A 27,140-nucleotide genomic window follows, 5' to 3' on the forward strand; every position below is an offset into this window, starting at 1 on the left:
GAATGAGCTGGTTTCTTTGGCAGTCTTGGGTATTTCGTTATGCTGTATTTTGTGGCTGTGTGATTGTATCAGTTATTTTGACGTGCTTTTGCAAACAAGAAAGAATGTGTTTTTTACCAGTGGATGCTACCAGCCTCTTTACCTTGTAATGGTAATACAGGAGAAATCCTTGTAATCTCAACTGTTATTACAGACCCTTTCTGAACGAAATGAGTTAACGCCAGAATGATTCCGCCCCCGCAAACACTGTCATTTCCATACTGGTTATAGAGAACTGAACAAGGATTTGGCAGTTGTATATAGACTGACTTGGTTCGTGCACAGATTGAGGGGAAAATGGTTTTTGTTTTGATTTTGATTGTTGTTTTAAATTTGACGAACGGGACTATCCTAACCACATTTTGTCTTCTGTATGGGTTTATAGGAGGTAATGGGAAGGGAGAGGGAAATGTCAGCATTTCCTGTATCCTGTTATCGTGTGCTTTTTATGGATGCTGAATTAACTATACACTGAAAATTCACTACCATTTGGATTGTGTTTTGATGTTTGGATTGTATTTTGACTTATTATAATTACTGATTATTCACGAGAAGCCCAAAACTATGCAGCACTTTTCCATATGCAATTCTCCATGGTACTCAGTTAAAGACTTTTGTACCAAGTACTCTCTTGTGTTGCCTTAAGCTTTGTTTTCCCTCTGTCAGACTTCTGTATTGATGACATGTTGCTACCTTGGAGATATTGTGTGGTTTTGGGGACTTTTTGATCATCGTAGAGACTGAAATGTACTCATAGTATGTGAATTATCTGGCTTAAAACTTAGGTTCTGGAGGACAAGCAATTTAGAAATTGTAACTATAGATTTAGGGATAAAGTGCTGCATAAGTGTAAATTATGCTAATGTGTAATCGCATCATTTACGTGCCGATTCCATCACTCACGGCATGTCAGGTTGAATATGCATGATGCGTGTTTAAAGAGCGTATTTTTGGAAGAAGGGTATGTATTGCTTAAATGCAGGACTTAAAAATGAAAAGTAGGGTAATATATTAGACTACTTGGGTGTACTCCATTGTGAAGAACGCGGGTATATGACACGGGATCCCCTCCGTGCTTTTAAGACTGTCAGTTTGCACAAGTTTTTAAATGTGCAATGAAGCTAGAAGTGGGTGTTTTATAGTAACTTTTGTCTCCAATTAAAGTCAGTTTATTTGAAAATCCTTGGGGGAGAGTTGTGGAGTGTTGAAGTCTGATGATATTTTCCTATTGAGTTTTCAAATGTTCTTGAATTGCTGTCATTAAAGGATTCAATTAATATCATAGTGCAAGTGTTTGTTTTGTGGAGAAGAAAAAAAAAAAACCAAAAACAGTGTTCCAAAGCCACTGCTGTATTTTTCTTTTGAAATATTGGTACCACATTTGGCAAACAAAGTAAAGAATTATCTGGGGGAAAGGAGAGACATATCAAATATTGGCGCTCTCTTTTTCTTTTAGCAGGTGGTTAATGTGAGCAGTTGTCAATGAATGGTTTCCAGCCATGATGGCCGACCAGCCGCCTCCATTAGAAGCTACGCCTATATTGAATGAAGTGCCACTTCTACCTCATATGGTTAATGGGGACAGCATACAACAGGCAAGTAAATCCACAGCACTGTCATACAAGTCGCGTCATACCGTGCCAGCGGCGGTAGTAGGGAGGTTGACATTCAAGCATACTGTAGAAAACAGAACAGATAGAAAAACTGTTTGTTGTACAGCTTGTATGGTGGCTGAAAGAGGAGGAGGCTTGGAATAAAGCAACTGATTTGCAAAGTTAGAAAAGCATGTGGATCTCGGCACTGATATCATCGGTAAAATGGAAGTGCAAATATCAAGAGGAAGAAAATCATTTGACATTAGTACAGTGGAAATGTGAAAAGATTGCAAATTACAAGGAATGTTTGTTATACGCATTTAAGTGCTTTAAAATTAAACTACAAAATCAAGGAATAAAAGGAAAAATATATGGATTAATGAAGCACTAAGGTTTTGAAAGTTCTTCTTAAAGCTTATGTAAAGTAATCAATAAAGATTAGCAAGTGGCTGCAGTGCTCTAAACCAAGGGGTCTATTGCAGGGAAATGTAGAGGAGAGGAAAGACTTTGGCTTCCTGATATTAAGTTTCTTCATTAATAATTACAGTGCACTGGTGAAACCTGAGTATATTTAGTTGAAACATTAGAATTTTATTGGACACAACCCTTCAGAAGTACCTAGTATGATTAGAAATACAGACAAAAGTGGAAGCAAAACGATTTGACTGAAGCACAAGCTTGTTTAAGTTGTCAGTAAACTTGAAGTGAATTTACTGTTGGCAGTAGAAGCTGAGTGCCTTGTATGACAAATACTGAGATGTCTTCCCATCATTTGGAGATAGATTTGCAGTGCACTCAGAAATATTACAGACATCCTGACATTTTAACAGTGGATATTAATTTAAGAAGCATCTTCCCCCTGCCCTAGAGCGGCTATCAGGACCAGTGACTGGTCCTAATAGGAGGGAAAAGGTTGGTTGGTTCGTTGGTTTGTTTTTGTTTTAAATAGTTAAATAGCTCTTTGTTGGCTGGCTGCGATTGGACAGGGTGCTAGATAATCTCATCTAGGCTCCCTTTTCCACAAGAGATTGGACCAGATGATCTCTCAAGCTCCCTTCTAACCTGGGCTGTTCTAGGATTCTGCGATAACAAAACATAAATTTGAAGGCTTTATGTGCCTGGAGTTAAATAATCATTTTGTTGAAGCAGGGAGCAAAACCGTCCATTGCTTTAACCTGAACAATATATAGATTCAAGTATCTGACAGTAATTGAAATAGGAATTAAGGGGTTAATCCAGAAGGAAAAGTTGCATAAAAGTTTCCGGAGGGTAACTGTCATATGTAATGATTATGAAGGGTAGCAGTGAAGACCGTGGCATATTTGAATGTACAGTGGATAAACAGGGTACAACAAAATAATCATGAATTGTTGAGGGTCTGATAGACCTCAGATACATTTACAACATAGTAAATGCTGAAGTTTTTAAATGAGATATCCTTTACTTCGTAATTGTTACAGATGGGGAAGGACTGTAGTATACTTGCGTGTAAAAATAGCCCTTATTTTAAAAAAAGTCTACTCTGCTTTCTTTCCTCAGACTCTGGAGATAAAAGTACAGTGACTGTGTTTTGGAATAAGTAAAGCTATAGAGTCGCTAAGCTAGTTCTGAAGTTCTAGCATTATTAGCAATGTGAAACTTTAGACAATGACCAGCTGTGAGGTTATTCAGTAGCTAGTGTTTCATGTTACACAAGGAAAAGAGATCAAGTAGATCTAATTGGAGACCATCTCCATAGCTGTATTTGTATAGCATGTCTTGGTATCGATCAGCGTGTAGAATACTAGTGTGTGTTGAATGACCCAAAAGAAGGTGACAATCACTGAAATTTTCAGAACCTACTTGAGACTGTTTGCAATCAGGTGAGGTTAAAAAAAAAAAAAAGTTGGATCTTGGAGATGCATGGGAAAATGGCATTTGAGGAGTAGACTTGGAAGACTAATAGTCTCCAAGACTTGGAATTGAATTACGTTGGAAATAACAAATAAGTCTGTCTAGTGAGAATCTTCATGGGACCAGGAATGTGATTTCATGTTGATGTGCCAGCATTTCTCATTTTAGCATGTCTGTATATAAACAACCGTGTCATGTTGCCGTCCTTCGGTTGCCTGACAAATGCACTTGTTGCTCTTGTTTGTGGCACTTTTCTCTAGCGAGGAGAGGCTTCTGAGCCACAGATTCACATTGGAAAGTTTGCTTTTAAATAGGGTATTAACTTAGAAGCTTTATTAATGCAGATGGGTTTTTAAATTATTTTGCTGCTGGTGCCGTAGAGGATAGGCTAATTATAGAGTATTGTAGTGGTTTTGTTCTCAGAAATAAAACTTGTGCTGTTTGGCCAATCGCTTCAAACAGTCAGATGCAGCACCCAGGTCATCGGTTTCACTTCACATAAAGTATAAGTTGGAAGTTTTCTGGAAGGGTTTCTTGTTCTGAAGAAACTTCAGCAATAGAAAGTGTGAGAATAAGGGATAAAAGCAAAACGCTGGCCAGTGCTTTGAAAGAGCTTTCAAACGGTGTTGATCCCGCTAGTTCTGCAATGGTTGCGCGGGACACCTGAAGGTGTTGCTGTATCTGTGACTCCTAGCACTAGTCTGTCGTCTGACTTGGCTTAGATTGACTCGTTAGAAACACTCAGGCTTCCTGGAAATTTTCCTTGGTGGAAGGTAGATGGAACTGCATTTGCTTCATTAATTATAGTGAGTCATTCCTCTAAGACGTTGCCCCATGCATTCCTGAAATTCCAGTCTCTGCACTGCTCTACAGCCCTGTGATTACACTACTTACTTATGATCCTTTTTGCTGAGTTCAGTTAATAGTTTCCTGAACTGTTTGTGAGAACTTCAGTTAATTGAAACCTGTTCCAAAGATCTGACGTGTTCAGAGGCTCTGAATTTCTAACAGGGTCCCTTTCCTGCCTCTGAATTTTCTTGCCCTCGAAGATGAGACTTGCTGTGAGGTTTAATACCTGCCTACGGAGTCCTGCCCCCCCCCCGCTAGTGTCCATCCCCAGCAGCTGCTGTTCGCAGCAAACCTCATCTTTCCTGGTTCTTTGTGCTCTGGCAAATCCCCAGCCCACTGTTGTCTGTTTTCTTTAAACAAGTAGCGTTGCTTCTCTCTCTTTACTCCTAGAAATTCAGTAGAGTTTAAGTCATAAATTTACTTATATACTGACATATCTGCCTAAGTTTCAGTGTTTTAAGCATGACATTTTTAAAAGTATTATCTGTCCTTCTTGTGGAACCACAATAAATTTTACTGACTTGCTAGATAGCATTTTCAGGGGGTTTTGATGTTTTACTTATGTCCAGAAGCAACTCACCTACCTCGAGTAAAATTGTCTCCTGTACTGTGAACTCACTGGAGCAGGGTCTGTGTTCATAGATGCTTCTACATCCCCTGTTAAAAAATGAAAGCCAAGATTAATATACCAGTATGCAGAAGCTGCAAAATCAGTGATAAACAGCGTTTAACAGTCTGCTCCTTTGAGTTTCGTTTTACGCACAACAGTTTAAATGTAAGAGATCTGTGCAAACACCAATCTCGTTCTGTGCTGAAGTTGCACGCTCAAGGGGAGAGGAAGAGAGAAGCGGGAGACGTAAGCTATAACTTCAGTAAACATGGGTGTGTTTGCACTTGCTCTCTTATATGTTGGCTGGAGGAATGTGCTTTGGTTAATGCCGGCGTAAGCTACATGGCAAACTCTTTGGAAGAGAGTAAGTGAAATTGCTCAAAACGCAAAGGTTGAATGAGGGACCATAAGATCTTTTTAAGTCTCGTTCTTTTCAGTGATCTTTTTATTAATGTCCAATATAATAGAATTGAGGTGTACTTAATAAATCTGCAGCTGATATGAAATGAGAGGAATTGGAAACCTGAAATTATTTTGATTACTAGAAAGATAATCTAGAAAATTACAAGTAGAAAGTACTGTGTTTAGGTAGTCAGCTTATCGTAAGGAACGACTGGGTTTAGTAGTGGTCCTTTAGAAAGAGGTCTGCCAAGGGATAGATAAAGGCTGCAAGTGGAAGTCATCAGCGTTGCACTGTTTCCAAAAAAAAGGCAGATAAAAATCCCCAAAGGATTTATATACAGGGTATGGCATCTAAATGGCAGAAAACAATCTTTCTTTTATTGGTGCTTTATTCCTGATTTCATTGGTGGTTAAGACATGGAGTAAGGGTTCGATGTTGACATTAGATGATAAAATCTGTAATGATGAGGTTAGTGAAACTGTGGTGCAGATGCCTGGGGAGTTTATGGAGCTCCATCGCTGGAGATCTAGCAGCACAAAATAGACAGGCTTGTTCATTAATGTCATGTGTAGTTAATTTTTACAAGGAGTTAGATGACTGGGTGATCACTTCGTGTCCCATCTACCTGATATAATTGTCATTCCATGAATGGTATAAAAATATTTTAGAAAAATTGAATGAAAGAAAATTATACTTTTTGAGTTTCATAGCCAGTTTTACAAATATATTTTATTTCAATTTTTACATTGGCCTTTCTTCTTTATGTGTTAGCTGTCACCAGGGTGGAATTTTGACTGTGTAACTGTGCAGTTCTTGCATGGCCAAACCCCTCATTTTACTAAAGAATTAGACCTATGCCTATGTAATATCGTAGGATCTCACTGCCAAATTCTTGTAGTGATGTTGTCATGTTACAATAAAACCAAAGCACAGCTGCCAATATTTTACAATAAGGCTGAAGCACATGCTATGAATGGGGTAGAATGAGGTGATCGTTTGTGTTGCCCAGCACAAGGGAAACGATGCCGTGGACTGAGGAGTAATTCTGGCAGATGTCCGCATTGATTTGTGTGAAAGTGAATGTGATCGTGTCCAAACTGACCTGCAGAATCTCACTGTTAGTTGTATTTCTTTAGTGACAGGATTACACAAACGTGAGAAAATACACCTGATCTTTCAGGAGCTGTAGAGCAGAGGTGGTAGGCATGACCTGCTCCATCTCCTCTTCTACCCTCCTTCCACCCCCGAAGGACTGCATACTTTATTAAGTTACTTGATAGCATCAGAGAATATATTGTCAAAATACATACCAGCATGCTTTCAATGGAAAAACAGGGCTGAGTATGGGGCAAAGCATCTTTTTTCTTTGTTTTTCTTTTTTTTTTTTTTTTTTCTTTTTTGCGTGTGCATGTATAGTCCTGATTTTTGCCAATTTAGCCCTGAAACTGAAATAATCTCATAGGCAAAGCTTGGAAAGCAAGGTGAATCTTAGGTAATCTATTGTTTCCATAAAAGAAGAAAAAGCAGTGTGAAAATATTGAAAATAAAAGCTTAGTTAATTATTTCAAGTGTACCAAGGGAATCACTTCTGGTAGTAATCAGAGAAAAATACTGATTATGCAAAACTAATGATTTTATGTCAAAGTATGAAGAAATTTCATTGTACCCATCAGTGTTTCTCATCTTGCTTTTTATACTCTCTAAGGTTGCCAAAGTTATATTGTTTTAATCTAACATGTGGGTATAAGGAAGAGATGGGTTTGTTCCCCCAGGTAATTTCTAAAATAAATAAAAAAAAAATTAAAAAAAAAAAAAACACAAACAAACAAAAAAAAAACCCCACCTCTTTTGTGTTTTGTTTTCTGCAGGTTATTCTTGTACAGGTAAACCCAGGTGAAACATTTACAATTAGAACTGAAGATGGACACATTCAGTGTATTCAAGGTAAAGGAAAAACTGAAGTACTGAATCCAAATATTTTGATTCTGCAAATATCACATAATTACTACCAGTGTTTGTTTCTGTAATGTCAAATGTGTTTTTATGTGTTCTGCAATGTAATAAACCAGATTTTTCAGTTTGTACTTAAAGCCCAAATGAGACAGCACTGGGAAATTGCCAAAATTCCCTGCATCTCTGCCGACTTCGCTGCTAATTTCTAAAAGGCCAGCATCTCAACTGTTTTTGTAATGATCCTTGAATAACTCTCTTCTCAGAATCTTAACACATGAATTTACATGGGATTTAGTCCACAGTGATCTAAACAACTTTAAGAGACACTGTGTGACCTCGCTTTACTGTAAGGTAGTGGCCTTAGCAGCCTGCTGATATTGTGGGAAGCATTGCTACCCTCTGTGTGTGGCTACAAACTACTTTTTACCTTCTGGCTAAGTGGCAGAACTGCAAATCTGAGTCGGGTCAAAATATCTCCTGTAAGTCAAGTTGAATTCATCAGTGCTTCCATTTTTGGAATATTTTTCACCATTTCAGATGATATTATATAAAATGTGTCCATTCTGCTTTCATCAAATCCAAGACAGGAATACTTTCTTTCAGCTTGATGTGAAAAATAATATATTCTTATTTAAGAATATATTATTGTAAGTTGGTAAGACCAGCTGTCAGCATTACTGTTGTGCCAATGTTGTTGCTACAGACTTTTAACTTTGTCACAAAATAGGAAGTCACATTTATCTGTGCTGATTTTTGTACAATTAAAGAAATACTGTTGGCTGTATAAGCGTGGTGGTTGGGATAAATCTAATCTGTGTTTTTTGTAGGATAAATGTACAGCCATACTTGCATTCAGCAATATTATCTAAAATTCTGGATGCTTCCTGAAAGTTATTTAAATCATACTTAAAGTGTGTTTTGACTGTGAAAATGAGTTATCCATCAGTGACATAAATTGCATTATTTTTCTTGATGGAAACTTGGTATAGTCACTTTTTTTATTTTTGAAACTCGAAGTCCTGATTATTTAGGTTTCTCTCCTAACTGACTTTTTAATTGGGTAGTTTAAGCCTTGCTTCTAAATCTACTTGTCTAAAAGTAGTTCCATAAATACAGAGTTGGATGCAGTTGCTGGCTTTTCAGGCACCAAAGTGAGCCACCACCTTTGAAAAAAAGGTGTCTCGAGTTTGTAAAAGCCTCGTTTGTTAAAAAGTGGCACCTTGTTACTTCTCAGGTCCAGCACATGTTCCTATGATGTCACCAAATGGTTCTATGCCGCCTATATTTGTGCCTCCCGGTTACGTATCTCAGGTAAACTTTTAATTTATTCTTCTATTGCAGTATGTTTGTGGGCATGGCTTTTTAACAACAAGGCTATTGATTATTTTATCTGGAGCAGCTGTTAAGAGCATTTCTCATACTTTTTCCATTGAACTTATCAACTAATTTAACTTTATTGTAGGCGCTATCACCTTTTGTTCACTTAATAAAATTTGATCTAGTTTTCAGGATTTTTTTTAGTAATACTACTAGGCAGTAAAAGATTACTGGTAGTAAGATAGTAGAAGGCTCTGAAGTGGCCGTCCGTTGAGCTCCATTAACAGGATCCACATCTTGATTTTTCGTCAGTCCTGTTTTCAAGGTGAAAGTAGGTGCCTGGGTCATAGGAGCAGTCACAGTTGCCTGCAGCCTGCTAAGTGTCAGAGGACGGATGAGTACAGACGGTGCTTAGCTCTGCTAGAAGCAGTCTGATAGGAACATAGCTGGGGGCAGCACTGGAATTGAGCGTGTCTCACACGTACTGTGGATATGAGACTCGTGTTTCTTACATTGAGGTTATATGGGTCATACACCGGTATCATTCTCTCTTTCACCCCTTAGGTCTTTTTTTTTTCCTGGACTGCGTAAGATATTTCTCTTTAATGCCTTCTCTTAATTCAGATTTTTCTATTCTAATATAATGATATTTATCAAAGTTTTCAATGCCCCTTTCTTTACCAGCTCTGATCTGCTTAACATTCAGCAAAACACTCTACTGTTATAGCAGACGTGTGAAGAGGAGTGTTAATGCTAGTGACGTGCCTATGAAATGAGCAGGACTCTGGGCTTCTCTCCCAGCTTTACTTTTCCATTCTCACTGATTTTCCACTCCTCTGCGTTGTTAAGTCATAGCAGATCAGACCTGCGTGTGGTATTTGAACTGCTATCAGAGATATTTGAAGCTACCAGTTTGACTTGCTTCTGAATTAATGCATTTTTAAAGGGAAGTAATTAAAAACAAATGTTTAAATGGCTAGGTTTCTCATTTTCTAGTGACGTTCAAAATTAGGAGTCTTCTGAGCAGGCTTGAAAACCTTGTAACTGTATGTTCTTGAGTTCCTCAGGCAGTTGTCCTTTTGCATACAGCTGCGTCTGCAGTTTGTGCTTCTGCTATTATAAGTAAGTACTTTCATGCAGACCCTGAAGAAGGATCCCCCAGATAATTTATGCATCAATATGAAATTGAGTCTTCAGTGCAAACAGTATGCAGAGCACTGGCGAATGCTGAGGCGTACAAACTGAAAAATACATTTGTTCTGTGTTTGATGTTGTGTGAACTAGGAGGTTTGGTTTGGTTTGGTTTTCCCTTGGTCATTATGACAGGGATAGACAAGTTTGAAACCAACTTTAAATCAGAGCTTGAGTTACTTACACTGATCTTGTCAGCAGATGAGACTAACTTTCTGTTCCCAAAACTGTCTGGCAGAGCCCAGAGTTAAGTTATGTTGGTTGCTGCCTAAGTGGAATGAAGTGATTCAGTAGTGGATAATGGGGACATAGCAGCTTCAGACTGTACAGTCATGTAAAAGTCTTATTATATTAGTGTATCCCTTCTACCCAAAACTGTGCCGTGTGTTCTTGCTTAATATATACATCAAATCGAGTTAACATAGCCAGCAAATTTGCTATGAGTTTTGACTTGTATACGTTATAGCGTGTTACAATATTATGCAATGTAATGTAGTTCAAGTGGTTATTTAGTTCCGTCGACGAACCAAAAAGCCCCCTGCGTTGCTTCTAGAACAAAGTGTATTCAGTGTAAGCTTAGTCTTAAGTGACTTCTCCTTGTCATTTTTTTTCTTCTATTTAAAGTCTGTTAAGAATCGCTAATAATGCAGCTGGCTCTGAGGTCGTCTCACAGCTGAACTTTTTCATAGCAATTTGTGAGTGGACACATTTTATTTCCCTTCAGAAGAATAATTTCTCATTAGTTTGCTTTATCTTTTGCTGAGGAGCTTTTCAAAATGTACCTTTGGTGTAAGCAATATTTCAATATCCATAATGCCTTCTTGGCCAACTAGGAAACGCTACAGTGATTTCTTATAGACAAACTAAACATGCTTTAAGAGAGGATCTTGAAGGAACTAACAGGATAAAACATACGGCCTGCTTTTGTGCAAGTGCTTTCTTTAAATGCCTAAAAATATAAATTGTGTATATTTTTAGTAACAGAGGGCTACATAAATAAGTTGAAATCTTCTAAGAGCAGTTTTTGTTTTTTATGATTTACTTTACAGATGGTATTTAAAAAAATTTTTTTTTTTGGCATCTCAGTCTTGTATGCCAGCCTGCAGCTGGAGCACGCTCCCCACTTGCATCCACAGATAACATTTTCTGCTGACTGCATGATCCATCTCTGTTAATACTAAAGCACTGTAAGGCCCTGCCTAATAGCATTTGTGATCTGCATTTTTAAATGCAACTCGGAAGAGATGACTGATGTAGAAGGAAGGAAGCATAAAGCTGCAGACTAATTTTAAACCAATCTAAGAAAAATGCCTGGTTTTCCTACTGAGACTTGATTAATTTTGAAGTGTCAGTTTGCTTTAAATACTGAACATTTTTCTATCTTTTTTTTTTTTGGCAATTACATTGCTCATACCTGTTTAATTTTTTGAGTGAGGGAGAAGAGAAAACAATGGATTTGTTTTCTGCCTTTAAATAGGATTTAATACAATCTAGTTTGCTTCCGAGTCAGACTTCACATTAGATACAGTCTGAATTTTATGCCCATGGACTTCTGTATTGTGGCAGAAGAAACGAACTGGAATATGACCAGGTGATTTCTCTGATGGTCGGCTCGGAAGCCTTTGACCCCGTCAGAACTGTAGGTGCTGGAAACGTAATCCCTCAGATAAGCAAAATGGACTGTAACCACAGAGTGACAGCGAATCGGTGTAGATGTCCTCTGCCTGTACTATGAACCCGGCCTGGAGAAGGGACCCTGTAAACCTCCGCCTCTGGTTGTCTGTTCCAGGTGTCTTAAAGACGAGACTAAACGGGGCATTCTTTGACTTCAGTGTCATCATTGTTTAGTATGTCTTTTTGTGAATCCTACTCTGGTGGTGTTTCTTGACCTTGTCTTCTAAAACCTGTGTTCTGTCCAAAGTCTCGTCTCAGTTTTAAGATTTAGAGAAGCGTTATTGTATCAAACCTTAATGTATTTTAAATTTACTGTAGGAAAAGCAATACATTGAGTTATTAATGTATTTCACGTTGGCAGAATTAGACTCCAGAAGGAGCCTATATATTGTCAGCTTAGGACACATGCTTAGAAGTGTGCGTACATATGCATGCACTGTCTCAGCATCTCTTTATCCTAGAGTTCAGACGCACAGACAGGTTCCTTGTCTGAATTCTCTTAGCCTGTGGCAAACGTGAAATGTTTTGACATTTGAGTTGGGTTGGATCAGAGTACGAGACAGGAGAGCTGACTTGTAATACTTTGTACTTGCCATAGGCTAAGAACGTGTATGCAGACGTGTACCACAAATCAGGTGACATGCAGTGACATGTACGTACGATAGTGCCGTCAGTCAGGATGTGGTCTAAAGCGGTTCTTCTAACTGTAATTACAAGCAGACTGGGAATTACACCCTGATTAATTCATATTACTTGTTTAAAAGAATATATAAGTTATTCATAAATTATAGATTGCTTAGCACTTTAGTGTGTGAGGCTCAGCTTCTCAAAACTGACTGCCTCAAACTCCAGTTTCGTCCAGTAATGTATGCTGGGTTTCCACTGGAATTCATTTGGGTGTGCATAGCCCTGACTGTCAGGCTGTGGGTATACACTTAAGCATAGAGGTTCTTTATTAAATGTACAATATTTGCAAGATTGTTTTTGTACTGACGGTTCATTTCTTATGTTGCATAACAGGTGGTGGAAGAAAATGGAGTTCGTAAAGTGGTGGTATTGCCACACTCGGCTGAATTCCATCCTTCCATGCATCCTCCTCCTCCTCCTCCTCCCCATGTGCCACATTACATGCATCATCACCATGCTTTGCTTCCCCACCCACCTCACCCAGTGTACCCTCCGGTTCCTGGGACAGGAGAGCTACCACCACAGTTCATGCACCAGCATCCACCACCACACGTTTTTCAAGAACAAGGTGAGAGCACAGGTGATGTTTAAATACACAGAAGGCTTTTCACTCAGTGCATCTAGATTGAGACAGCCGAGTTTGTCGGTAGCTCTTTCACACATTTCTGTGGTTTTTTGTGCTAGTTATTGGACTCCCTGAACCTTATGTATGTTCACAGGGTGTCTCAAAAAACACTTGTGTATAAGGTATCATGGAGCCTGGTCTGAAGGCACTCTGCATGTGCAAAGCATGATTGTATAAAGTTTAAATCTGCTGCTGTTCTGTTTTTAAGGATTTAATGCAAAAGCAGTAACTTAGAAGTGTCCTAGCACTATGTATATTTTTCATGGATCCTTACTTTTGTTACTGTAAATGCATTAATGATTTCTTCTACCTTTCTCTAAAATTGTGCTGGCCAAAACTGCTGTGTTTTGTCACAGCCTTGGCATGAAGTTTTTTGAAAATGCATTTACTTTGGTACATGAATGTATTTTTTTGGCTAGACAGTCCAAATGCGACTGGAAAGAAAATAAAAATAACATACATAAACCAAAAACCATAGTAATCCATGCTGGAGGGTGAAGTGCAAGTCCACTCTATATTTAAAAACTGAATGAAGCAAGACTTCAATGGAGGACTGGGATCACTGCTGAATTAAACCAGGCTGTAAGCCTTACTATATAAACAAACATTTAACACAGAAAGAAATGAGACTCTGTAAGACCATTCACTACCTTTCTCTCTGTCAAGCTTGAATTGGTAATTAAGCTATTTCAGCTCACGTGTAGGGTAAATTATTCAGTAGCACCTAAGCTGTGTTTTAAAAAGTTAGTTTGGGTCCTAAATTTGCTTACGCTTTTTTGAAAATGTGACTGTATGGCTATATCAGGGAAGAAAGGCGCCTGTAAGGCATAATCTTGAGCAGCTAACAAAAGAGAAAGGCCTGAAGAATTACACTTTAAAAAAAAAAAAAAAACAAACCAACCCTAAACTCAGCAAGTGCTCAAAAATAATGTTTAAGAAAAAAAAAAATCAACAATTTGGATATGGGTTAAATAGGAAACATGGAAATTTGCTTGCAGATATTTTGTATATCTTACTGTAGCATTTAACTAATGTTGACAGCTTTTCAAAACAAGAATTAAACCTCCAGGCGCATTCTTCTCCTACTACCTGATCTTTATGCTCATACACTGATTTGAGCCCAATCCATAAACTCTTTATCAGGTGAGGTTCCTAAAGTCTAGCGAAGCTTTGCCAGTCAGCAGTGCAATACGTGCACATTTCTTGTTTGTTGCTCTCCTGCCCGGAGACACCGGAGTATCAGCCGTGAAACTCCTCGGGACTTCACAGGTGCACCAAGCCGAAGTTATGCGAGCCATGCAGCTCCATGCATCTACAGACTGACAAAGCAAGCACAGTGAGGTTCCGTGGGTTTTCAAGTTCTGGTTTTACTGTAGTTGTTCTTCTAACTTACAGAGCATTTCTCAGATGTCAAATAAATTGTACTGAATAATGAAATAAGTTCTCCTTTCTTTGTAGAACCTCGTTCTCATGGAAGGACAAACTTCATTCAGCGAGATGAAAGGAGTCTCAAAATGCAAGAACACCTGAAGAAAAGACTAAAAGACAGACAAGCTAGTGGTCATACTAACAATAAACTTAACAGTCCTCCATCTTCACCACATAAAGTTGTTAATTCTTCCAATGCAACAATTCAGAATGGAAATGGAAAGGGACAGCAAGGGGCAGGAGGACCACTAAAGCAGAAGCAGATAGGAAAAACAAAGGGCAGTCCAGATGCAGAGATGGGAGGTAGGTTGCATTCAAAGGGTGAAAAAAGAAATCGGGGGGGTTTTGTTGTTCTGTTCTGGAAAAAAAAATTCTTTTGTAACAGAAGATGCTATAAATTTATTGCAAAACGGTTTCTGAAAAAACTGAATTTGTAAATTTCTTTGACTGTTCACAGTTAGAGAAAGCCTGAAATACTTTTCATTATGTTTAGATTCCTGTAGAACTCATAGTAAGGTCAAGTTTGTTCATTTGAGATTTCTCAGCTAAGATCTTCAGGAGGATTTAATTTTAGAGCTTTTGTTTACTTCTCTGCCTTCTCTGCCGGGACTGATCAATATTCCAAGTGAGGATGACCTGTGGGTACTTACAGAAAAAGCTTCTGGTGTCATTTTTTGTGGTACTTTTCCCATAACTAGGAGTAACTGAAAGCTTCAAGAAATAGGAAGGTTTGAGCAACTCTCTGTACAGGTTGCTGTTTGATCAGTTGTAATTTCAGTTCAGTGCATTATTTTGCTCAAATGAACATTTGAGTTTTTTAATAGCTTATGGCTATGTATTTGCATATACTAAAGTACCTTGTGTCCAATATCTTTGTCTTTCCTCTTGATTTCAAACGGTGTCGCTGAAATGCAGACAGTCTCTTACCATGATGCCTTAAATGATTTGTGCATCTTTTAGCGTTTTGCGTGTGTGTCTGAAATTAAGTGGTCTTGTTAGGCTGCAAGGTCTAGTCCTCATCTGTGTTACTATTGTATTTAACTCTTCGGTTAGAGAAATAAAAAAGAAATCGGACTTTGTATCTTGGGAAGTAAATAGAGGTGGAAGCTTTTATCCAACTTGTTTCAAGGGTGAAAAATATACTTGATTAAAGATTTGTCTTAATACAAATTTAGTAGGGGGGAAGTTTTTATTTGCAGGCAGAATGATATCCTGAATTGTTTGACATGGACAATTGTAAAGATAGGATTCAGTTTACAGATGTAACCCTTTTGGTACCCATAGGTATTTTTAGTGTGCAGTTTTGATCGGGCTTCTTCCAAATTATGCCTAGACCAAATGTTTTGCAATAGGAATTCAAGGAAAGCACATAGAATAGAGAGATAAGATCTCATTGTCATTTTTTAACACCTTTCATTTTTGGAGGAATGTTTTTGTGTTGTCAAAGAAAACCCATTTATGCTCAGATTAGGAAAATACACCCTTTGTGCAGGATGTACTAAAAGGGGTTTTGTAACGCTGTTAGTTTTGGATAGTTCATGTTTCTACCCCTCGTGCAGCCAAAACAAACAGGGGAAGTGAACTTTGCACAATACGTACTATTGTTAAACTCTTAATGAGGCGAACTCCATCTTGTGGTGGCATTTTTGTAACAGGCTGGTTTACTCTTGGGGTTTTCGGTAATCTGTTTTGTATTTGAACTTTCAGAATCTGACACAGAATCCAAGAAATGTGATATTCACTTGAGCATTGGCAAGCCAGTCGTAAGTATTACCCTTAAAATATCATTATTTTCTGTGCATATAGATTCTATAAAATAACGTGTCTTATTGATCTCGCTTTCTTTTTTCTTAATGGTTTATGTTTTTAATAGAGAAAATGTATTTTAGTTGCCAGAGTTTACAGCTGGGAAAGGGCAACCATGCTATGGAAACCCACTATTTCTCAATTTTCTGAAACTGTGTGACTCGGTTTCCCAGTCTGTAAGCCGAGAATATATCCACTGTTGAAGTTGTCTAGTGCATGTGAGGTCTTTAGTACCTTGCAAACCAAGGGCCTGCTAAACTAATGGAAGTCTATCCACTCTTGGAACCATCCTTCGTTCAGCATAGAGGATTTAAGAATATTGGGAATAGAATTTACAAAAATAGATCATCTCTTTATGTTATGTTTAGAAATTGGAGCAAATATTTGAGTATTTACAGAATTATTTAGGAAATTGGAGTCTGGTAACGTTAATTTGAATGTCTGAAGGCTAAAACTGCACTGATATTTTTGATCTTGAGCATGCTTAATGAAATTTGTCTTTGCATTATCTATACAGTAAGCATGGGTTGTATTCTTTTGCTCCAGCTTCCTAACTATTCTTTGTTACGGTAGTATTTTTTCATTGCTGGTTCTGACTTCTGTACTTAATGCTAACAGAAGGCTGTGTTGACTTTGTCAGAGAAAATTTGGAGTATGGGAATTAAGCAGCAAAAAACTTAGACCAAAAAGTTGAGTTGGGAGCACTTAATGTCAGAGCCTCTTGCTGTCCTATAGCTTGGTGGTTAAATATTAAGATTATGTGAGGGAGTTGTAATAGAGTTAAGAGGTTAGGCCATCTGACTGTGCCAAAATACAGATCTGGTGTCGGTGTTCAAGACTCCAAATCAGAAAATTTGCTCCAAATGAGTGATGCAAACAGTACAGGTGAAACAGAAATTTTCTCTTCATACACTGAGAAAATGTGGTGTGTCTATACGTTTGTTTGGTGTTTGAAGGGAAATCCTTTAATATATTTTAGAAATGAAAAGAGGAAATAATTTATATTCAAATAATGACTCAATATTTTCACTACAAAGGTAAAGAATTCCTCCAGTGAGGATCTTCATAGGCAAACTAGCGACACCATGTTATTGACTAACATACCTTTTATTACAGAAAGCAAACTTACTTGCATTATTTATGCTTTTAATAGGTTTCTGATATACAAGCAAGATCAGCCGTTCTGTCCTGGAATCTCCCAGTTAGTTCACAGAATGGAGAGAGCCATAGTCATAGTCCAGCAGCATTTACATTTGAAGTAGCAATATCCAACAGTGGTAAAAATGGAAAATTTAAATCTGTCTATGTGTAAGTTTAGTTTCTTCATTTAAGCACAATACCGATGTTTAAAAACATTAACCAATCAGCAATCTCTCTATCAGGAGCTGTTTATTGACTTGCAGACCTACCTACTTCACATGAAATAAATTTTAAGTAATATCACTAAGAGTTACATGGACAATGGAAAACGTGAAAATTAAATGTGCGCTACATGGTTTTGCTTTTCAATAAGCTTTTGTCCTTTAAAGTATAAGGAAGAGCTGTAACACTTTTTTTTTTTTTTTTTTTCCCTTCCCCTTTTCACAGTGGGGAAGAATTAACAATTACACTTCCTGATCTCAGACCAGCGACTGATTATCATGCCAGGTATGTTGCTGGGAATGAAATGCTTAATGCTTTTGTTGATATGTAAATTACAAAACTATTGTGGCTTCATGAAAAAGGTGTGATCACAAACGACTTGAGGAATATTCTGCAAAAATATCATAGCTACGGACACTACTGTTGCTATCTAAATTCCCACTTATCTTCTAATTTCATAAAAAGTCACCTCATTTTCTCCCCTGCTATCTTCTCTGTCTTGTTTCTCTGAAATACAAACTTTAAGTTATCCTCTGTTGGTGTTGTTTAGAACAACAAGATTGGACTCTGTGAAAGAGATTGTTGCAGGCTGAAGGCAGGGGCAAATAAAATAATTTAGCCTTGAACATGGATTTGCAAGTCTGACTTGTCGGCTTGATTTGGAAAGTTGCTTCTCTAAGCTGCAAGCTTCTGTAGCAGTGCAAGAAGGGAAGTGGAAACGGGTTGAAATGGGGAGAAGTTAGATGCTGTGTTACAAGGGAACAAGGCGTGACATTCAAGAATTGCCCCGCAGAGTAAATAAGCATTACTGGAGAAGGTGTTTAACTGGTCAGGAAAAAGACAAGCTGGTTAAACAAGCCAGGAGAACACTGTGATCCAGTAGCGGAAGAGAGCGCCTCAATGCTTGGGCACAGAAGGAGACAAGTTTTAAGACTTACTGAAGCAAACTCCTACTCTTAAACTGCAGAACACTTCTGTGTGTGTAAGCACTCAGCGCAGCTCGGCTTGCACAGTGTAGCATAGCGCGTGTTTGGTTCGTGGGGTTGCTCGCTACACGGGCCAACTTTTTTACCTACGATTCACTTGATAAGACGGACAGTATTTCTGAAAAATTAGTCAAGTCATTGCTCTTCAAAAACAAACATAAATGAGCATGACTGTTGTAGAGATTCTGTCCCGTTTGAACAGTTACACTGATAAACATGGCTTTATTGCCTGAACAGCTGATTTAGCCCGTGTTAGTATCCATACTCTTGCACAAGTGTTGTCTGTGTTTGAATCTCAAGGTCTTTTTAGCAAAAGGTTGGTTTCAAGTCAGGTATTCTGTTACCATTTGGTAACACTTCCTGTAGTTTTCATCATGCCTCTCGCATGTATTTCGTCACTAAAACATCTCCACTGTGGTAGACAGTAATTGTAAAGTTAATGAAGGATGCCAAGTGGAGTCTTCAAGATCAGTAAGTGTGCCTATGTGATCTCCATCACACTACTCTGTCAGCATGCCCCTCTCTCCCTGAGTGTAGAACGGATAGTAGTGTTTCTTACGATGTGGGCATCAGTTACTAGAACCTGGAGCGACATCATAACCTCACTTTTTGTTATTTCTTCCTGAATGAAAAGGCGTGAAGTGGTTGTCTTTTGGAATCAGTGATCTGATAGAAGGGTGATTGGACACTTGTTTCCTATAGCGTGAGCGGGCCGGTCTTGTTGCTGTAACTACTGCGTGTGATTAAACGCGTTTCTAAAGCTGACAACTCTTTCCTTAAATTTTCAGGTGCTAATGCAATAGCAACATAATTAATTGTCCTTTGTTCAGAGTTTCAGCAACCAGCAGTTCCATAAAGGAATCCATTTCGGAATTGGTGAGTTTCACTACAGAAAGTTGTGAGCCAGACTGTCCAGCTGCACCGAAGCTGATTAACAGAACCAAAACCAGCCTGAGTTTGCAGTGGAAGGTAAGCGGTCTGGTGGATTCATGTATGGGATGTTTAATTTAGCTTGGTCAATAATTTAGTGTGTACTTTAGGTGTTGGCTTTTAAGTTGCTCAGTTGAGACTGATAACTGAAATCATAATTGTTTCTTCCTCTCTCTTTCACTGCTTACTTAGTTTCTTGCGTATGGCTTTAGCGTGATAGAGTTGGCAGCAGGTCTCTCGTAGTATGAACTAACCAGTAGGACAGTTCTCTTCTGAACTGGCAGCATAGGAAAGGATAGAGCATTTATATTTTCACTTGGGGTCCCTGGATGATAAATAGACATAACCTAACGTTATAATTCAGAGGTCTCGTACTTATTCTAACCAACTCATCGTGAATTTCTTTGGCTAGTTTGTAGATTTAACTTTTTGAATCTGACTTTTGAATATATGCAGTATCTGTGAAGACTTGTTGGTAACTGTGCTTTGTCTCTCCATGTTTTTCTTACGACTACGCTTTTATCTGGAAAATGGTTTATAGCTAAATGTCTTCAATTATTTAAATTATATGTGTAATCTGTACTCAGAAAGTAAAGGTTGTTCCCAATTTCTGTGTCATAACAAACACAAATGTTGCTCGTCTGAATGCTTACCTTGCTCAGGCAGTTGGGGAACACACAGTGCAAGGACACGAGGAAAAAAGCTATAAGAATATAATTTGCTTTATTCATAAAATAAAACTATTCATAAGTTCATATTCTAAACTATCAGAATTAATAGAAGTAGTATAGCAGCCTGGAGAGCCATCAGGAATGAGGAATTAAACTCGTTAAAATGCCTGCTAGTTTTTACCCTTTCTAACTCACTCGCTGAATACGTGTGTCTGCCCACAACAGAGTTTCAGATTATCACAAGTATGTTTGTGGAAGAAGAGGGCTGCTCTGTATGCCCGCTGCAGATTCCTTTCAGCTCTATGCTAAGTATTGTGTTTTAAAAGGCAGTTGGAGTATATTCTATTCAATTGCTAAAATGTTTTTTTAATGTGCAAAAATATTTATAAAAGTACAACTGTTTGATTTTAACTTTTTTCATTGTTTCTTTATTTTCAGTCCTCAAATGACAATGGTTCCAAAATAACTAATTTTCTTTTAGAATGGGATGAGGTAAGACCTTTTCTAGTGCAAAAAAATCATAATGACATCTGTAGACCAATTATACTTAAAAATACTTTTTGCTTAGGTACATCAGCTATTTTCAGTGCAACTGTGCAGACAGTTTTAAAGGGACAAGCCAATTAAAAGCTTGAATCAAATGACACGTATTGCGGCAATTCAAGTAGACAATCCTTTCAGAGCCTCTGAGGGGACAGTGTAAAACTCCCTCATTTGGTTCTTGTCATTCAGAGCATCGTTAATTCCTATGCTCTGTTTCAATGGATGAGCATTTGGCTTGTATCTTCAGTAGCTGTCACAAATATCACTCAGCTTTTGAACTTCGTACTGAAATGTATTCCAAAGCGATAATATACTTCAAAAATGTGCTTTGTTTTCAACTGCAGTCATTTATGACCATTTTGTCAAATCTACAGTGCCAAAAAAACCCCAGGTATCTGCATCATAATGTGGTATTACTATCGAGCATGCTCAGGATTACTATCGAGCATACTCAGTATGACCATGATGACATTAGCTTTTTACATTCTTTAGGCTTACTCATTTTTGTTTAATTATTATTAAATTAGTGAAATGACACTTAGGAAAATTTAGAGTGAAGAAGTTGACCTTAGCGGGGAGCATACAGTCACCATGCAAAAAGTTACTCAGGTTGTTCTCACTTTTTTTTAAAGGGGAAGAACGGACCCTTCAAAGAATGCTACTATGGGCATCTGAAGCAGTATAAACTTACCAAACTCTCTCCTTCTACAAAATATTCTCTCAGATTAGCTGCTAAAAATGATATTGGAATGAGGTAATGAACGCAGTGTATCATAGCACTTATTTTCTCATGAGCTGTGTCTGCTGTTGTTCATATTTTTTAAAAACTATTTTTCCAGTGGGTTCAGCGAGACAGTGACATACTATACAGCAGGAATCGTCCCACCAGCCCCATCGCCCCCCGTGCTCGTTGAAGCAGGAGTGACCTGGCTGTCAGTGAAGTGGAGCCCCCCTACCGGGGTGTCTTCAGATGACTCTCTCACTTACAGTTTAGACATGGAAGAAGAAGGTTCTGTAAGTGCTGGCTTTTGTTATATGTGCCAAAGCCTGATACGCAGTAGTGCTTAAATAAAAAATTAACTCTGTATTTTACTTTCAAATAAAATGCTGCAAAATACCGTAATGGTTGGCAAGTATTGCATGTATTAGTGAAACAAAGGTGAAGCTCAAGCTAAAAAAAAAATTTGATCGATCTGATCTGGTTTTTATTTTATCATGGAAAATTAGTGACTGTGTCTTGTTCTTACTTTCCCTCCTTTACAGGGTTATGGTTTCCAGCCCCAGTACAATGGAGATGAACTCTCATGCACTTTAAGAAATCTTAGGAGGAGTACATCCTATAAGTTTAGGGTTTGTATGGTATTTTGTTTCTAATTTAATTATGACTGTATGCTTTTCTGAAGCTTTAGCATTTTCATACAGCTCAGACGCTTTCTACGGAGACAGCAGAAAATTACCTGCAGTGCTTTTGTTGTTATAACAGGTTTTGGTGGAATCCTAATACAAATCAGATTTTTTGCACTACCTAATTTTGCTTTTAAATTGTTGTCTTTTCTGTTGTGGGGTTCTGTTTTTTGGTTTTGTTTTTTTGGGTTTTTTGTTGTTTTGTTTTTTGGTTTGTTTTTTTTTTTTTTATGGAAGAACTTCATAAATAGCAGGATGTTACTTGTCATTAAATCAAACATTTATTACATATTCCATTCATTCCTGAAACAGCTCTTTGCCTACAACAGTGAAGGAAAAAGTAGTCCTAGTGAGGTGGTAGAACACAGCACCAATCCTGACAAACCTGGACCACCAAGTAAACCAACTGTAAAGGGCAAGATCCATTCGCACAGCGTGAAAGTCACGTGGGGTAGGTTACCTTTTGTTAACGCCGCATTCGAGCGCTGCTTAAGTACGTACAGTCACTCGGTAACGCCGATTAAAAAACAGAGGCGAACTCAGGCTAATTATTTGTCTCTGCAGATAACCGTTATTGCAGGAGAAATACTTAGCATTACCAAAAAATTGCAACTTGGTTTGTTTTGGGGCTGTAGTACAAAAGTAGTATTTTTCTTTATTCGTTTTAGAGACGCAGTCAATGCTATTGGCTGTTATAGTAGCTTCTAGATTTACTGTGATGCTGAAATAATTTTCATGTGCTCTTAAAAAAAAAAAAGTAAGAGATGATACCTGAAATTGGCAGTATTTTCCTAGTTACTCTTCTTCCTGGCATAATCACAATTAATAACAGAAAAAAACGATTGTTCTGGAAGATGTATTGTGAACATATAAATACAGAGTTTTCTGTTTCTGTTTGAACTGAGTTTTCTACTTGAATGTATTCTACAATGAATGAGTATGTTCTCTGAAAAAGGTGATAACAAAATAATGCATTGATTTTAAATATTCTGTAATTTATTTTAAGATGTTGATTTCTTTCAGAACCACCCAAAGATAATGGAGGATCAGACATTTCTAAGTACTATTTGGAAATCTCAGAAACGTCACTTGGTAGGCATTCATCTTTAAGTACTAATGTGGCTTGTGTACTGGTTCAGCGTACTGATTCGCTACTCCTTGCTCTAGCAATTCCTGTTCTGTTTTCACATGTGTATATTGTGTTGTACATGTTCTCTGCGTAACTGATCATTCAACTTTGATTCTGTGGCTTGACTATCTTAATAATTGTGCGAGAGAATTTTCAAGGTTCATTTTTGCAAAAGTTTTGTAGTGTAAAGTATTTTCTTTCTTTCCTCAGGAAGTAAATGGGACACGATATACAGCGGTTCCCAGAGGGAACATGTATGCGATCATCTGAAGCCTGGCACTTCGTACAGAATGAGAGTGTATTGTGTCAGTAAAGGTGGTGAAAGCCAGGTGAGAAAAATAAGAATAAATTTGCTTCTGAAAACCATTTCTATTTATCTTTTAGTGAAATGTTATGTTGTGTTTCCACTCTAAAATAACGTGTATTACTGCTAGGCTTCTGATGTTATGACTGTTACGACATCAGCTGTTCCTCCTGGACCGTGTCATGCTCCATGCCTGGCAGGCAAAGCTAAGCCCAAGGAAATCACTTTACAGTGGGGTAAGCTCCAGTGCTTCTGAGCAAAATATTTGTCTGATTTTAAATGTCAGAGCAAAAATGAAAAATTTGTGAACTCTTCGGGGGGGGGGGGAATCTATAGATATAGTCCATGTCCTTAGGTTTTGGGTTTTTTAAAGATGACCAAAGCTTGCTAACCACCTCTGGTTTGGTGATGTGTGGGTGTGCAACGATATGGTGAGACTTAAGCAGACATAAATGTCTTCCAGTGAGAAAGCTTGCTGGCTGCCTCGTTACTGACACGTTTGGCGATTTAAAAATCAACCCTCCTTTTCTCATTTTTATCTCGCTAAAGGAGGTAATCAAAAAGTAATAGATACACTGGTTTTTGAAGGAAATATGTGGAAAATATCTGGAAAAAACTGATGAAGGCCATTTTAAACTAACTGGTATCTGGGGGGGAAAAAGCAAGCTTCATAAAGTATTTCTGCTCAGATATATGATAAAAGCTTGCACTGTGACTTTTAGAATTCATCTGATTCAGCTTTTAGCTTGAGAAGGCTGATTAGAAACTATTTAAAAGAAAACGTGCTTTGTGAAATTAATGGGGGAAAAAAAATTCTCTTTATTTCCTAGGCCCACCATCTGTAGATGGAGGTTCCGACATTACAGAATACATCATAGAGATGGCAAACTCTGAACAGGATGAACGCAGACAAGTGTATCAGGGTCCCGCATCCGAATATGTAGTAAATAATCTACTTCCAGGGAGAACATACTGCTTCTGGATACGAGCAGGAAATAAAGTTGGGGTAATCACTGTGCTAATGAAATCAAGTTGGTTTGGGTTTTTTTTTCCACAAGAAATAGTAATGATACTGTTGTCTTACAGCCTGATGATATTTTGTAGCGTCTGTGTTCTGCCGTAGTTCTGTTGAAGGAGCAAAATTTCTTACAGCATAGAAAATACGATGTAAAGAAGATTCAATAAATTAGGGCTGAAGGAAGGACTGAATGTCCCTGACTAAGGCGATGTTCACTGCGTGTTGCATTTCTGTTGTTGATTACTGAGTTTCTGTCAGTACCGAAGGTAACTAGTCCAAAGTTAGTGCTAACCATTCTCTCACTACTTTTAGTCATTTCTTTGACTGCAGCTTGAACCCTGCATTTCTGGCTGTGCATAACCGTTTGTACCTCAAGAAATTGCCTTACGTTTTATAATCAGCATAGACTCTGCAGATTAGTGGTGGAGGAATAGTATTGTGTAGAGAGGGGTGTGTTCAAATAACGCCAGGTTTGAAAAAGGTTGGGATAAATGTTGGTTGCATAAAAGTCTTTCTCGAACAGTACCCAGCTGCTTCTGGAAGCCAGATCCTGACTACAGGGGAAGGAGGAGTTACAAAACCATAGCAGTGGGAGTTGGTGGGAGGATTACAGATATCCTGTAGGCGCAGGGCCAGTTTAGAGAGTAAACTACCTGAAGGGAATTTGAAACGGTGCTGTGAAACTAAGCACTGAACTCTTCTATTTATTTCTCTATCAAGTTAAAAAGAATTTGTTTTCTTCAGCACATAGGCTTGCACTTCAGTTTTTGCTCTACTGCTGTTGCTGTATTCATGCGGTCGTATTTTCTTGCAGTTTGGCCCTCACTCTGACAAAGCAGAGATCTCTACTGCTCCAGGACCCCCTGATCAGTGTTGCAAACCCCTGATAACTTGTAAAAGTGCAACTTGTGTTGTAGTTTCATGGGAGGTAGGTTTTAATGATTTTCAGTAATACACAAAGTAATATCTGGCTTTTAGAATTCTAGTGACACATGTATGATACACAGAAATGGAAGAAATAACAAATGTAGGAGTGGAATATTTTGAGCACGTCTCTTTATAGAGGTTGGGTTTGTAAATTTTGCCAGCTGTGAATTTCCATCTTAACTGAATAAATGATGACATTTAATCCTCCTCATGGTATGGTAACTAGTATATAATATATTTAATTCTTCCAAGTGGTAAGAGATTGTGAGTCATTCGAAATTCTGGTCTGAACTGTGGTGTTGTTACAAGACATGTCTAGATGGAAACCTTTTAACAAGCTGAACATAATATCATGCCCTTGGCTATGGTGGAACAGACCTCAGGTTGCAACCCCAGTGCTCCTGTTCCAATGTCTCTGTTCAGTGTAACGAGAGATCACGCTTGTATGGTGAACGTGTGTACGTGCAATAGCTGAAGGAAAATTTATCACTTAAACCCACAGAGTCCTGCGTGCAATGGTGCAGAAATCGGTGAATACAGACTGGACTGGGGACAGGTGGAAGGATCAATGCATATCATTTACACCGGCCCTTGCCAGAGCTATGAAGTAAAAGGTCTCACACCTGCAACCACGTATTATTGCAGAGTCCAGGTATGAAAAACCTTTTGTTATGTGTGTTACTAAGCAAATGAACAAGTACATGCAGTTTGAAGAAAAGCTTCAGCTAGAGATGAATAAAATTATGCACTGTCACCTGCTGATGCAATGTAGAAGGTAATTGGTAAAAACACTTTCCCTTCTCCCCCAGTCCCTCCCAACTACATGTTTCTAGAAATGAAATTTAGATCTAGTGTTGCATTAAATACCAGACATTTTGCCATATTTATGTTTTATTTGGGCGATTTTCCATTCTCTTCCAAATTGCTTTTAATAACATGCAAAAAGAAGCATGATAGGTGGGACTATCTGCTTAGAAAAATGTAGATTCAGTAAACAATACGCGGTCTCTCTTTCAGGCTGTGAATGTCGCTGGGGTTGGGTTGTTTGGCGAGACTGGTGTGGTGACAACCCCTGCGTCAGTGCCTGCAGCGGTGTCAGTACTGCACTTACTTGAAGAAGATCAAATGGAAATTTCTCTTCCTTTATCAACGTGCCTTGCAATTCAATGGGAAGAACCATGTTGTCATGGGTCAGAGATCACTGGATATAATATAGAATATGGGGAAAAGCAGCTTGTAACTGTTGGAAGAAATACAAGCCATGTTCTTGAGAATCTGCTGCCTGACACTCTGTACAGGTAATAATTAATGGTTTTATTCTGAAACCACATTTGTAGGATTTTTAGTCAGTAGCTTTGAGGATAAATTTTTAGAGCAATTTTTCATTTGGCTTACAGACTGTTTGCCTAATTTACTCTGCAGCTCTGAAAAAATAAAATAAAATTGTCATATCCAGAATGAAACCATGATGTTTTAGCGGCAAGAGTTAAGATTGCCATGTTAAGATTAACATTCTGTCTCACAGCCAAGGCTTTATTCTAATTTTTCTGGGTTTAGAATTTTTTATTCTGAAGCAATGCATATAATGGGATGATCCATATCTCAGCGAAAGAGGATGAATGTACAGATAAGAGCAGAATAGGCGTTCCTGTGGTGCATGCTTAGGCTTGGTTAAAGCTTAGTTCAGATTATGGATCTTCAGTGTCAGTGGGAGGCAATCAGTTCAGGTTAATGTGGAAGACCTGGGCGCTTGTTCACTGAACAGAATAAACCTGAACAATGCTGAGAAACACTGA

General features: G+C 38.1%; 1 protein-coding gene across 3 annotated transcripts in view; it reads left to right on the forward strand.

The window, feature by feature from the left end:
- The window catches only part of LOC142415304 (fibronectin type-III domain-containing protein 3a-like), a 50,636-nt gene that overhangs the window by 17,661 nt on the left and 5,835 nt on the right, over positions 1–27,140 (forward strand). For 2 of the 3 annotated variants that reach the window (XM_075513470.1, XM_075513471.1), the window contains 21 exons: positions 1,499–1,634; positions 7,258–7,333; positions 8,577–8,653; positions 12,545–12,779; positions 14,295–14,567; positions 15,972–16,027; positions 17,224–17,378; positions 17,658–17,717; positions 19,249–19,387; positions 20,458–20,511; positions 21,195–21,316; positions 21,402–21,576; positions 21,826–21,912; positions 22,279–22,417; positions 22,990–23,058; positions 23,306–23,424; positions 23,530–23,635; positions 24,230–24,405; positions 25,232–25,345; positions 25,847–25,996; positions 26,362–26,642. In XM_075513470.1, coding sequence (XP_075369585.1) covers positions 1,539–1,634; positions 7,258–7,333; positions 8,577–8,653; positions 12,545–12,779; positions 14,295–14,567; positions 15,972–16,027; positions 17,224–17,378; positions 17,658–17,717; positions 19,249–19,387; positions 20,458–20,511; positions 21,195–21,316; positions 21,402–21,576; positions 21,826–21,912; positions 22,279–22,417; positions 22,990–23,058; positions 23,306–23,424; positions 23,530–23,635; positions 24,230–24,405; positions 25,232–25,345; positions 25,847–25,996; positions 26,362–26,642 — 2,759 coding nt within the window. In that variant the 5' untranslated portion in view covers positions 1,499–1,538. Of the gene's footprint in view, positions 1–1,495; positions 1,635–7,257; positions 7,334–8,576; positions 8,654–12,544; positions 12,780–14,294; positions 14,568–15,971; positions 16,028–17,223; positions 17,379–17,657; positions 17,718–19,248; positions 19,388–20,457; positions 20,512–21,194; positions 21,317–21,401; positions 21,577–21,825; positions 21,913–22,278; positions 22,418–22,989; positions 23,059–23,305; positions 23,425–23,529; positions 23,636–24,229; positions 24,406–25,231; positions 25,346–25,846; positions 25,997–26,361; positions 26,643–27,140 lie in introns of all 3 variants that reach the window. The other variant, XM_075513469.1, reaches the window with a different exon arrangement.

Source organism: Mycteria americana, chromosome 10 (genome assembly GCF_035582795.1).
Source record: "Mycteria americana isolate JAX WOST 10 ecotype Jacksonville Zoo and Gardens chromosome 10, USCA_MyAme_1.0, whole genome shotgun sequence".
NCBI classification, from domain to species: Eukaryota; Metazoa; Chordata; class Aves; order Ciconiiformes; family Ciconiidae; genus Mycteria; species Mycteria americana.